Below are 13,073 nucleotides of genomic sequence, written 5' to 3'. Positions count from 1 at the left end.
CAGAAAAACACCTCTCATATTCCCTGGTTCAGCTTTTAAATCCACTTTCTGCTAACCCTTTTCCAGTTGTCTGTATCCTCAAAAGTTTTTCTTCTAGGTGATGTTTGATCTTCCTCTTAGCTCTTTCAAACTTGTAGGTCCCTTCTCTGTATGCCACTGATAAGTTCTGTGGTTTTAGATGTAAAATACAGAAATATCTGCAAACCGTGTAACTATTGCCATCTTATTTCCAGAACTAAGATATTCTCTGCAAATGTTTTGCATCTAATTTTAAAGGAAAGTACATAAGTACAGGATTTTTCATTTTTGTAAGTCAAATTTTTCATTTTGAATTCAGGAGTGGGCAGGATTTAAAAGTCAGTAGGTGTATTATTTGCTTGGTCTAATTTCTTTTACGCAAAACTCTTGCCTGCAAAGTCTTCATGCCTTCAACTTTCCTTCGCTGATTTCATCCAAATCTATTTTGTCCCGTGTTTTCATTTCACTTCCTGTATTTTACAGTTTTAAGTGACTCCAAAAGAATGATGAAAATACATTTCCTGTTTACAGATAACATTCTTGAATCTACAGAGTATGTGATTTTGGTGGAAAACTGATTGTATTTGACTTACCTACTGTTCTATTACAAACTTATCCCAGACTTATGCCAATAAAGGAGTAACACTTGCAAGGAAGAATTTTTCACATGGAGTCTAATTTTTGCAGCTTTATAAATAGAAAATTTCACGTACTGGAATGAATTACTCCATGAGTCAACTGTAGGTTTAATGAGGTGTAAACAGAGTAATTGCCACGTGTTCCATTTGCTTCATAAAGCCTTGCCAGCCAACTTAAACCACCTAGCTGTGGTTTTTCTCCATTAACTATATACATAATAAATTGCTATGCAAACATTAATCTCACATGTAGTCTGAAAGCAATGATTGTCATCACTGCGTTTACTCTCTCCCTCCTCACCCTCATGCCCAACTGCTTATAGCTAGAAAACATGTAAAGCAAGATTCAAATGTAAATGAAGAATGGAAAAGCATGTTTGGGTCCCTGGAACCATCTAACATCTCCCAGCCAATACCCAAAGGACACGGGCAAGCGACTGATCCTGAGGCTATCCAAGCTGGGAAACCACTTCGTTCAGAGTCCTCAGCTGGCATTTGTGCTGCTTTATCATCCTCTCCACAGGTACGGCTGAAAAACACCATATTTGCATCTTTTATCTTAAACTGAGGTGATTCAGTTGTTTTAACTTGGAGTGGGACTATGGGGAAGTGGCATTCTTGTTTTGTTTGGAACTTACTTTAAACTGTTGCTGTTCTCTGGTGTTTTTCTCCAGCAGAGTAGCAGACTTTTAAGTTCTTATTTTTACGGGATGGAGCTTTGCGTAATAGCAAATTGTTAGATAAGCTGTTCTGCCAGGAAAAACTTCTCCTCAAGTTGTGTGCTCTGATACATGTTGTGAGGAAGAGATGAGGTACCATGACTTTAACTTGGAAAATAGGAACTGGAATATCATATCATAGCTGCCTGTAGACATCCTGTACCTGTAATACTTGGTACTGGCTACGGAAGGATGGGCAGGGAGCCTTGCAGGCTGAGGAAGCATCTCTTGATACTGAGCTCTGCTTTCTATTCATTTTCTAGTTGGAAATTAACTTCTGCTAGCTTTAAATGTGTCCACTCTGAACTAAGATGGACACACTTCGCACTTTTATTTTTCAAGCCAAATATAAACAGGTAATCATTTGGGAGCTAATCTGTAGTTCTGTCAGTCTTAAGAATGATAACTGTTCCTGTAGTCATCACATTGAGGTGTGTACAGCACAAACAGAATACCGAACAGACTAGGCAAACTGGGTAGGATAACTGAATGGTTATGTTCTTCTATAATTTTCACTCTTTAATTGTTTTCAAAAGTGATATTTTTTGATTGAGTTCATATCATGATGGATCTGAAATATGAAACTGTCAATAATACTGTTGCTAGTGTATATTTGTATTAAAACCACTAATTTCTGCAAACATTTACCATTGTAGAATATAAGGCATATATTTTTAAGTGCTTATCTGTTACAGACATCCGACGGAACAGTTGTTCAACCCAGGAAACCGACGATACAGGTACCAAGCAGTTCCGTGTCCCCATCTGCATACCAGCTACGCATCACCACTTGCAAAACCGAACTTCAGCAGCTGATCCAGCAAAAGCGAGAACAGTGTAATGCAGAAAGAATTGCCAAGCAGATGATGGAGAATGCTGAGTGGGAGAGCAAGCCTCCACCTCCAGGTAAATCACAGGCCACTGAGGTCATTAGGCAAAAAAAAAAAAGAAAGACAAAAAAGAAGAGTTAAAACACATTAACCCCAAGGAAAAATACAAAACATGAGGAAAACAGGAAATTTTAGGCAATATGCCTGCTATGCAGAATACCTTCTTAGCAAAATATATGCATGACCCATGAAAGAGGATCTGGACCCTAAATCTTTGCTTTTCCATTAATGGACCCAAATTACAGGCCTAAAGCCCAGGGTGATATTGCTATCTGTTCCAGAGAGTTTTATGAAGCAGGATGTTTGCATCAGGGTATGTGGCAGATAACTTGCCACCCTGTAACAGCCTGTAGCTTGGTTTCAGCGAGGGGAGAAATGCTGTTGGAAGGTGAGAAATGTATTTTTACCTGGGGAGTGACTCCAGATTTTCAACCGTCCAGTGTGGAAGTTTTAAACGCTCAGCCAGGTTTTCTTAACCAGTGACACATACTGGAGTGAGCTGTTTGAGCTTCCCTTGTTTACAAAGGAGCCTATCCCCTTCCAGAGTTGTAACAGCAATACAGATGCCCAGCCAAAACCAGATGTGTTCCTATGCTACACAGTTGCTTTCAGAGAGGAAGGAAAGCCATTTTTACCTCTTGTTCCTTCTTCTTTACTAGAAAGGAGCAACACCCAGGTTTTGCTGAACAGGGCTTTGGCAGCAACCATGGAGGAAATGCGCGCAGTTTTAAATTTGTCATCTTCCTATGACCCCAACTCAAATTTTGATGCTCCAAATTGAGTTGGTAATTTACCCAGATGAGTTCTCAGAATTTTCTGCTAGTATTGTCCATTCCATGTGCTTGTTACTGGGTATCCCTTATGAAGATTGCAGGCTAATGGGAATTCATGTGCTTAAATTCCAGATGTTAGCAGAATCTGTACTAGCTAGGCTTGCAGTGATCAACACTATGATTCTAAAGTCTTTGTTAAATCTAGCATAAAGGTTCATAGCTAGGTGTATACAGCTACATCAGTTTAATGGAAGTTGTTGAAAATTACAAGGAAACTGATCAAGCCAGATAGCATTTGAACTTTGCTAACGTTGATCAAGCTTGGCTAAGTTATGTGTTTGTCTTTTGAAGAGAGTTTTAGAACTTATAATGGTTCCTAGTACAAGCAGCCAATTTGCTCAGCCACAGAAGATTGAGTGCCAGAATCATAAAATCACAGAATGGTTTGGGTTGGAAGGGACCTAGAAGATCACCTCATTCCAACTCCACTGCCATGGGCAGGGATGCCACACACTAGATCAGGTTGCCCCAGGCCCCATCCAACCTGGCCTTGAACACATCCAAGGATAGGGCATCCACAGCTTCTCTGGGCAACTTGTTCCAGTGCCTGCCACCCTCATAGTGAAGAATTTCCTCCTAATATCTGATCTAGATCTCCCCTCTTTTAGTTTAAAACCATTCTCCTTGTCCTGTCATTACCTGACTAAGCAAAATGTTGCTCTCCATCTTCTTATAAGGCCCCTTTAAGTACTGAAGGGCTACAATGAAGTCTCACCGGCGCTTTCTCTTCTCCAGGCTGAACATTCCTAGCTCTCTCAGCCGTTCTTTATAGCAGATGTGCTCCAGCCCTCTGATCATCTTTGTTGGCCTACCCTGGATCCTCTCTAACAGCCCCACGTCCTTCTTGTGTTGGGGGCCCCAGACCCGGATGCAGCACTCCAGGTGGGGCCTCACAAGAGCAGAGCAGAGGGGCACAATCCTCTCCCTTGTCCTGCTGGCCACTCCTTTGTTGATGCAGCCCAGGATGCAGTTGGCCACCTGGGCTGCAAGCACACCCTGCTGGCTCATGTTGAGCTTTTGATCCACCAGAATCCCCAGGTCTTTCCCTGCAGGGCTGCTCTCAGCGAGTTCTTCTCCCAGTCCGTCTTCATGTCTGAGATTGCCCTGACCCAGGTGCACCACCTTGCACTTGGACTTGTTGAACCTTGTTAGGTTCACATGGGCCCACTTCTCCAGCTTGTCCATGTATCTTTGGAAGGTGTCCTTTCCTTCTGTTGCATCAACTGACCATTCAACTTGGTGTCATCTTCAAACTTGCTGAGGGTGCACACAATCCCAATGACTTCCTAATGTCTAATCTAAGCTAAATCTTTAGTCTAAAGCCACTACTCTTGTCCTATCACTTCACTTCCTGACAAAGTGTCCCTCTCCAGCTTTCCTGTAGGCCCCCCTTAGGTACTAGAAGTTCTCTATAAGGTCTCCCTGGAGCCTTCTCTTCTCCAGGCTCAACAACACCAACTCCCTCAGCCTGTCTTCACAGGAGAGAACTCCAGCTCTGATCATCCTCATGGCCTCCCTCTGTACTCACTCTAACAGGTCTACGTCTGTTAATAATGTTTATATTTGAAGTTTCTGTGTTACTCTGAAATTTGCTGTAGTCTCTACTTCATTAATCTTCATCTGTTGTTAATCCTTCCCTGAAGCAGATGCCTGTTAGATATGAAGCTAGATAGATATGTCTGCTATGCTTATGTCAGAGGAGGAAACGTATCACACAAATCTTGGCAATTTCCTGGCAAGAGGTACTGCATGGCTGCTGAGGTCCTCAAATTCTTTTTGAAGGACTTGAATAAAGTTTCTGTGGGGTTTAGAAGATCTGTAACCTAATTTTATTAGGTACGTAAAGCTGATGTGTAGCATATGCGACAATGCTGAGCCTGTCTGTTCAAGCACTCTACAGGCAATGCAGGAACATAGCAAGCGACACATCTGAGCAGGGTTATGTGCATTTGGGGCGTTTAAGGGATTGACATTCACAGCACAGAAATATGCATAGGCTGATTACAGGTGATCTGTGCATCAGTTTCTCTACAATGTTTATGGGTTCTGAAGGATTCTTTGTAATTTCACTGAATGTGCATAGAATCCATCTTAAAGAAAACACTTAACTCAGTTCTGCCAATAGGCTTTGGTTCAGAATTGAACAAGCTTTTGCCTTGAACTTTTAAAATGCATTACCTGTGTGTTTTCAGTGCCTTCTATGCTTTGGAACTATAATTGTATCCCACTATGTCAGAGATCAGGGGAATTTTCTTGTTCCTATTAAGTTACAAAATTAACCCCAAACTTTCTGGTTTTGTGTTTTCCCTGTAGGATGGCGTCCCAAAGGATTGTTGGTAGCTCACCTCCACGAACACAAGTCTGCAGTGAACCGCATTCGGGTCTCTGATGAACATTCCATTTTTGCTACTTGTTCAAATGATGGCACAGTGAAAATCTGGAACAGCCAAAAGATGGAAGGAAAAACCACTACAACCAGGTAGTTCTAAAACTCATAGGACTATGGGGGCTACTCTTTAGAATAAAAAATAAACTAGAGCTCAGAGGAAATGCAAATCACTTGTGGCTATTTTGCAGATTTTATTATTGAAATATACTGGTGTTTTTCTTGGCATGCAAGCCTAAAATACTAGATTGCATTTGCAAACCTTCGTCTTTCATTAATTAATTGAAACAGCAGAGGGAGTGCTTCACAGTTGTAATTACAGGCTCTTTGACTTCATTTCTAAGCATAAATAAAAATATTTTGGTGCTGCTGTTTAAAGCCATCTGAGGTGTTTTTTGTTTTTTTTTTTCAACAAATTAGCTTTATTCTAAACTGTTTTATCCATTGATATTTCATGCAGGAAAGCTGTATTGTTGGTTGAAACACAGATAGGGGCGTAAGAGGCTGACAGTCTCTCTGAAAAGTGTCTTTGGAAGGAGAGGATGTGTCTGAAAATACTTTTGAAAAGGGGCGGTATATTGCAGTATCAGTGACATAACAGTAACTACAGTATGCTACTTTGATACAGACCTAGGTTAGACTTTTATTCTGTTTTGTTAGTGGACGAATGTGTGCTGCTGCAGTTGGAGACTGTCATAGCCTAAAGGGTCAAAGATGGACAGTTAAGCTTGCAGAAGCAACTCTGGCTTTGTTGCTTTCTAATTTTGGAACACTTAGAGAACATTCTCAGAGCTCTCTCAAGAGCCAGTGGTTTTAAATAGGTGTTTGTGGCAATGTAAATAAAAGTTACTTCTCTTAGAAAACATTTCCTCTTTTTCTCCCCCTCCGCTTCTACTGTTAAGATCAATTCTGACATACTCTCGAATTGGAGGACATGTCAAGACGCTTACATTCTGCCAAGGCTCGCATTATTTGGCTATAGCTTCAGATAATGGTGCCATCCAGCTTCTTGGTATTGAGTCTTCAAAGCTCCCTAAATCTCCTAAAATTCATCCAATACAAAGCAGGTATGTACTTACAGCATTTAAATCTCGCTACGCAGCTCAAGCTGTTGGTATATCCCTCACTTAACGTGTCTTGCTCTGTGCTTCTCGCTGGCTGATCAAACCCAGGCTGTACTGGAAGGCTATAAGCAGTGATCTTATCCTGCTTCTTAAAGACAGGTTGAAAAGCAGCAGTGGAGGGATGAGGATTTATAGCTCTAGGTTATCGGTATCTCCTGTGTCACCGGACTCATTATGAGTTTGAAACGGTCACTCAGTCTGAATACTTCTCAGTTCTTTTGTTTATGCACTGGGATTGGTAGTTTCTTACCTCCACTGTTAGTGTTAATAAAGTATTTTGGAGATTCTTTTTAGAGGTCATTAGATGGTTATTTGCAAATGTGCAATTCACAAATGTGCAATACATGATTTGGCCTTAAGCCTGCAGTCTTTTGTCCCAGGCTTTTAGGGTGAGTAAGGTTGCAAATATGAGGGATAGGACACTATTTAGCAGAATGTTTGGGGATGATTTAGACCTTTCTTACCTGTCTCAATATGAACTATTTTGAATAGTTGGCACTGATTTAACACCATAGTCTTCCAGCACGAGTGAGGAACTCATCCAGGCCCAATCACATCTAGCCTCTGTCTCAAAGACTGTTTTTTGTCCCAAGTAAGGTTTTTGTTTCAAATGTCCTCTCCTATTGGGATTAAATTCATAAATGAAGGAAGCAAAATCTAATGGAGATGTAAACTGCAAACAAGAGGCATGTTTCCCTTTTTGTGTACTCTGCGTTTTTGCCTGAAGAAGGTCCAATTTGCACCCACAGTGAGTGACAGTACAATTTTGGCAGTATGACAATGGAGAGGAAAACAATAAAACAGGTATGTGTTCCTGCCTGTAGACTCTAGGTAGATGAATATCTGATAAGCATGGAACGTAAATCTGAGCGAAATATCTGAAACAAAGAGAGACAGAGCACTGCAAAGAACAGTGCAAATAGTTCCTGACAGTATTTAACCAGCCTGCAGAAGGCCTGCAGGTTCTTCAGGCAGAGTTTTCAGAGAGTGTAAGCGTCCGTTGTACTAAGAGTGGAAAGTTGTTCCCAAGGCACATGCCTTGAACAGTAATGTGAAGACAATGCTGCTTGGCCTTAGCTATTGAACGGAGTCTTAAACTTGGGAGTGCTGTCTGTTTCTATTTATTTATTTATTCTATTTTAACCCAGGTCTCTAGATTTGAAGGATGATGGCTGCGTGGTAGATATGCATCACTTCAATTCAGGAGCGCAGTCAGTGCTGGCTTATGGTACAGTTAATGGATCTCTGGTTGGATGGGACTTGCGATCTAGCAGCAATGCTTGGACACTGAAACATGATTTGAAGTTAGGCCTCATAACTTCATTTGCTGTGGACATACACCAATGCTGGCTGTGTATCGGTAAGCCTGTATTTCTCACTAGCTGCTTTTTGTTTCCCCACTTTTTTTTTTTTTTTTTTTTACAATAACAGTAGCTCAAGCTTCTGCTTGATTTGATTGTCTAGAATATTCTGTTCTCTAAGAAGGGGAAGGAAATACCTCCTGATCTATTTGTAGGAAGTATTCTGCTCTACAATTACTTGAGGGTGAGGTCCCATCTCCCTAGAAACAGAGCACAACAAAAATGTTAAAACTGTGTAAAAACATGTGTAATTGTCCCTCTGACTATAGACAGTTGTTCTCTCACCAGGCACAAGCAATGGTACCATGGCATGCTGGGACATGAGGTTTCAGTTACCAATCTCCAGCCATTCTCATCCTTCCAAGGCCCGAATCAGACGCCTGCTCATGCATCCTGTCTATCAGTCCTGGGTAATTGCAGGTAAAAGAACTTAAACTTACCTCATAGTTGCCAGAGGTTGTAATTAAAGAAGGTTCTGTTTCAACTTCTGCTTCAATCCCTGGGTCTTCTTGTTTGTTTGTTTGTTTTTCTTCTCTTGTAGTTTTTCTTGTGCTTTGCTTGGGGAAAGGAAAAAGGGAAAGTTCATACTTGTATTCTACCACTGTGCCCTTCTTGGCTTTTTAAATTTAAAAAAACAGAGAGGAAAAAGTAATAATTAGTGCTAAGCCATTATGAAAACGACAGCCTTTCCAATTCTCATCTTCTGGAGCATTACAACTCTTGTGAGTGTCCCTCCCTGTGTGCTAACACATTATTTTTTATGGACAAAATGTTATAAAAGACAAAACTCGATCTTTTGCCATACATCGAAGTTGATGGAAATTCTGCCACTGCCTTCAGTGCCTTTGTACAGCAGAGACTGAAAGGTTGTTCCATGTCCAACTGCCTGTCAAATCTGGGTTAGAGCTTTCTAAAAACTTCTGAGAGTCTTCATTTGGTATACTCACAGCTGCTTCATCCTCACCGCATGTAGCCCCATCATACGCTGTGTGTAAGGAAAGTACTTTTAAGTGTCTGTGTCAGGAACATTCTGAAGTGGACAAGTGGCTTAAACTAATCCTACAATAACAAAGCTGATAAAGTTGCTATAAAATGAGTGATTTGAGTTATCTTACTTAAACTTGCTTCTTAGGTTTGACTACTTTTAGTAATGAACCACCCTGGGACCTAAACAAGTTTCTTTAAAAACATGTAAATAAAGGAAGCTACTCTGTGCTTTCTAGTTTTTTCTTCTCTGCTAAAGAATAAATTAGTGACAAAGCTAATCATTTTGGAATATTATTCAAAATCCTTGCCTGCTAGGTTGATGCTAAGCATGTAAACAGTCCCTTTAACAGAATTCTTTGCCTGCCTGCACTAAATGTGGGTATGAAACTTCATTGTAGTTACTGAACTTGATAACGTTGGATTGCTGTCTTAACTGCCCAGGAGTAATCTCCAAAGTCAGCAGTGCTGAATAGATCATCTAGCATACTAAAGAAGTATGTGAAGTTATCTAGTGAGGAAACAATGAATTTTTAATAGCTTTTTTTAAAGGGTTGGAGATTAAAGCTCTCTTAAGGGAGGCACTGTAGTGCGATCAAGGGATAAAATCAACAAAATGCATGCATGGCTGGTAAAGCAAGACTAACAAATGCTGCAGAGAGCAAGTAAAGAGCATCTCTGTGCCATATTCTCTGTCATGTTAGTAAAGCAAGTAGTGAGAGCCAAGCCACATGTTTTATTTGTATGCATTGGCTTTATCTTTCCTGTAGCTGTTCAAGGCAATAATGAAGTCTCCATGTGGGATATGGAAACTGGTGATCGACGCTTCACTTTGTGGGCCAGCAGCGCACCGCCTCTTTCAGAACTGCAGGTCTGGTCTTTTTCTCTTCCCACTTCTGTTCTGTAGCTGGGGCCAGAACAACCTCAGACTCTGTGCTGTGCATCAGTACAGCTACCTGTCTCCATGGCCTTGCCAGTTGCACCAGCAACTTGCCCTGGTATTTATTTTGGCACCATAATTTTTTTTTGCTGTCAAAATTAAATCCCCTTTGTAAAACAGTAGTGTAACTTGATTCTTCATTGGTATCTTCCACTCTCTGTGGAATGTACTTATGACATTCACTTGTTATATCCAGTCACATTCTCACAAAACCAGTGAGCCAAGCAGGCCTGTGAAGATTTTTAGCAAAGACAAAAATTATGGTTTGGCATCTTGTACTTACTTTTACTTGTAGTTTCTGGGATAGTGGGTACCTCCATAAGCATCTGTTCTTTTGCATGTTCATTTTGTAATATAATGCCACTGCTACGCTTAACTGACAGTTAACTGACATTTTGGTCACCCACTTTGCAAAACCAAACAGGGAACTTTGTGATTCAGGCTAGTTTTATGCTGTTACATCCCTTCCTTAATGCCTTCATCAAGTAAAAGTTTGAGAATCTGTATGCTTCTCATTACGATTCACCTGCCTGATTTTGTTAGAAATATTCTTTCCTATTAGCCATCATTAAGAATACTTCCTGGTATCTTGGAAATTACATTACAAGGGTTTAATCCATTGCATTGATCTGTGAACTGTAAGAAACAAAAGGAAGCAATTTAATATTTTAAGATGTGGCCTGTTAACAAGGTAACTTGGCGTTTGTCACAAATATTTGGAAACTGTATGGATGAATATGGTAAAGAATGCATTTACTTTGTGAAGCACGTCAACAGCTTTTGATAGTACTTTTTAATGTTCCTTTTTCCTAATAGCCTTCCCCACACAGTATCCATGGAATATACTGTAGTCCAGCATCTGGTAATCCCATATTACTGACAGCAGGCTCAGACATGAAAATAAGGTAATAATACCAACACCATTTCTGTATGACACTCTCCCTTCTACCCTTGGCAGTGTATTGTTTTGCAAAGCATTGCATAAGTAAGCTCCAAGAAGCCAAAACAATAACGCTGAAGATGCATTCACTAGCCAGCATCAGTGAGCAGAAAGAATTGTTCTCAACAAAAGGAGTGCAAAACTGTGCTTCCCTGAGATGCAGTCTGTGAAGTAGGCTGCATGTCAAGAAACAGAAAAAATAGCATGTCTAAGCTTGATATGAATATTGATTTCTCTTCATCTTCGTTCTACTAAGTGTGGAAAGCATGCAGTATTTGGTCTCATTCATTTTCACCATAAGAGTAAGACAGGTTTTAAACAGCCATATTGAGCTGATTAAAATTTTTAACAATTTTTTTTATTTATTTATTTCTGTTTAGGTTTTGGGATCTAGCCTACCCTGAGAGATCATACGTTGTTGCAGGAAGTTCTAATTGCCCATCTGTTTCCTACTACAGGAAGATAATTGAGGGCACAGAGGTGGTTCAGGTATTATTGCTTCATTTGATAGATTCAGCATGCCTTTGTGATGGCCCTCTGGGTTACATTAATTTCATAATGGCTTTTAATTACAATTCTCTCTTAATTTTTATGGATGGTGTCAGCTTTGGATTTTGACATAGTTAGGAAGAAGTTACTTTAAAAGAAAAGAAAAAAACAATTGTTTCTGACAAAATTAGGCTTACCAAATCACACTTACATGCAGAAGCCACATCATGTGTTTCCTTTTTTACGTTCCTTCTATTGAACTGTTTTTATAAAAACTCTTGGAAAGCTAAGATGTATGTGTTGCTGTAACCTTTTTTTCCCTTGAGGAACATCAAATCTTATTAGTTTGTGGAATTGAAATAAATACAACAAATGACCATGATTTTCTCTAATGAGCTGTTACGTCAGTTCAAATCAATACTTGACCTGTGTGTGATGAAAAGAAATGAAACAAGGAATAATCATAACAGAACCATCAAAGGGTGGAAGTTTTTTTATTATTATTATTAATAATAATAATTTGTTTGAAGAGGGGTTTTTTTGGTCTTCATATGCTGACAAACTACTATAAAGGACAATAACCCTTTGCAAATCTCACCTTTCTCTAAATATATATATATATATTTTTACTTTACAGGAAATTCAAAACAAGCAAAAAATGGGGCCCACTGATGAGACCCCTCGGAAGGGTCCAGAGTCTCTTCCAGTTGGACATCATGATATTATCACAGATATAGCAACTTTCCAGACCACTCAAGGGTTTATAGTAACTGCATCAAGGGATGGGATTGTTAAAGTGTGGAAATAAAAGTTGTACTAATATATAGTTTGTAAATATTTGTAATAAAGAAATAGTGTTATAATGAAGTTTTCAAGGACTACTTCCAGATCATGGAATAGAATGGACTTTAAAAGACTGTAAAGGGGATGATAAAATCAGTTATCAGTGTCCTACCACCCTGTTAAAAGCACTTCTTAATCACTTTTTTTATTAAAGGTGTTTAGTATCTATGGCATTTGCTTGAAAGGCCGAGCAGTTTTTGAATAAATTGTTTAGCCTAGTTTGTCACTGTTCTTCAAGGATCTTTCAGAAGATGATTGAAAGAAGTCCCACACATCTAAATGTCCAAAAGGAAAACGGCTGGTACAATATTTCAACATCTGGCTGCTGCTGCATTGAATCTGAGAAATGAAATACCAACCAGTGCACTAATGTCCCTGTATATTCTAATAACGATAATAAAGTCCACTTGAGCTTCCCTGTTTGGTACTCGGTTCTGTTCATATCCATTGTTTCTCTGCAGTAATTTTGTTATATTGTGGCTACAGTATAAAAATAATTTGTGTTATAAGATCCATCTCTACAGAATTAAAACACTTTACAGTGATCATTAGAAGGTAAAAAACTGGGGCAAGCAATGATGCTTCAAAACCTGTTAAGCATAAACTGTCTGTGTGGCTCTTGGCAGTATATAGTAATGTGGAATGACAAAATCATGATGGCCATTCTCATAAGAAAACTTGCTGGACTTTATTGGCACTATTTACAGGGAAAATGAGCTTTGGCCCAGCCTTTAGAAACGTCAGAATTGTCAGGCAGCTGTCCCAGTAGTTCCTCTTTTGTAGATGCTGTAATATGTCTTCTATAGACTTTTAATCTTTCCTTTTTACTTTCATTTTTTATAGACAGTTCAGAGGCTTTTGTTTGAGCTGGCAGTCTGTTAATGATATCTTGATCCAAATACAAATTT

At 39.5% G+C, this 13,073-nt stretch overlaps 1 protein-coding gene across 1 annotated transcript in view; it reads left to right on the top strand.

The window, feature by feature from the left end:
* Nucleotides 1–12,581, top strand: part of PIK3R4 (phosphoinositide-3-kinase regulatory subunit 4) — a 28,428-nt gene extending 15,847 nt beyond the window's left edge. Inside the window, exons 11-20 of the mRNA XM_035318261.1 lie at nt 980–1,179; nt 2,071–2,281; nt 5,412–5,577; nt 6,387–6,551; nt 7,757–7,968; nt 8,258–8,389; nt 9,724–9,824; nt 10,710–10,798; nt 11,214–11,322; nt 11,960–12,581. Of these exons, the coding sequence (XP_035174152.1) occupies nt 980–1,179; nt 2,071–2,281; nt 5,412–5,577; nt 6,387–6,551; nt 7,757–7,968; nt 8,258–8,389; nt 9,724–9,824; nt 10,710–10,798; nt 11,214–11,322; nt 11,960–12,130 (1,556 nt within the window). The 3' untranslated portion in view covers nt 12,131–12,581. The remainder of the gene's footprint in view (nt 1–979; nt 1,180–2,070; nt 2,282–5,411; nt 5,578–6,386; nt 6,552–7,756; nt 7,969–8,257; nt 8,390–9,723; nt 9,825–10,709; nt 10,799–11,213; nt 11,323–11,959) is intronic.
* The last annotated feature ends 492 nt before the right edge of the window (nt 12,582–13,073 follow it).

Source organism: Oxyura jamaicensis, chromosome 2 (assembly GCF_011077185.1).
Source record: "Oxyura jamaicensis isolate SHBP4307 breed ruddy duck chromosome 2, BPBGC_Ojam_1.0, whole genome shotgun sequence".
NCBI classification, from domain to species: Eukaryota; Metazoa; Chordata; class Aves; order Anseriformes; family Anatidae; genus Oxyura; species Oxyura jamaicensis.
This window is presented reverse-complemented; position numbering and strand designations above follow the sequence as displayed.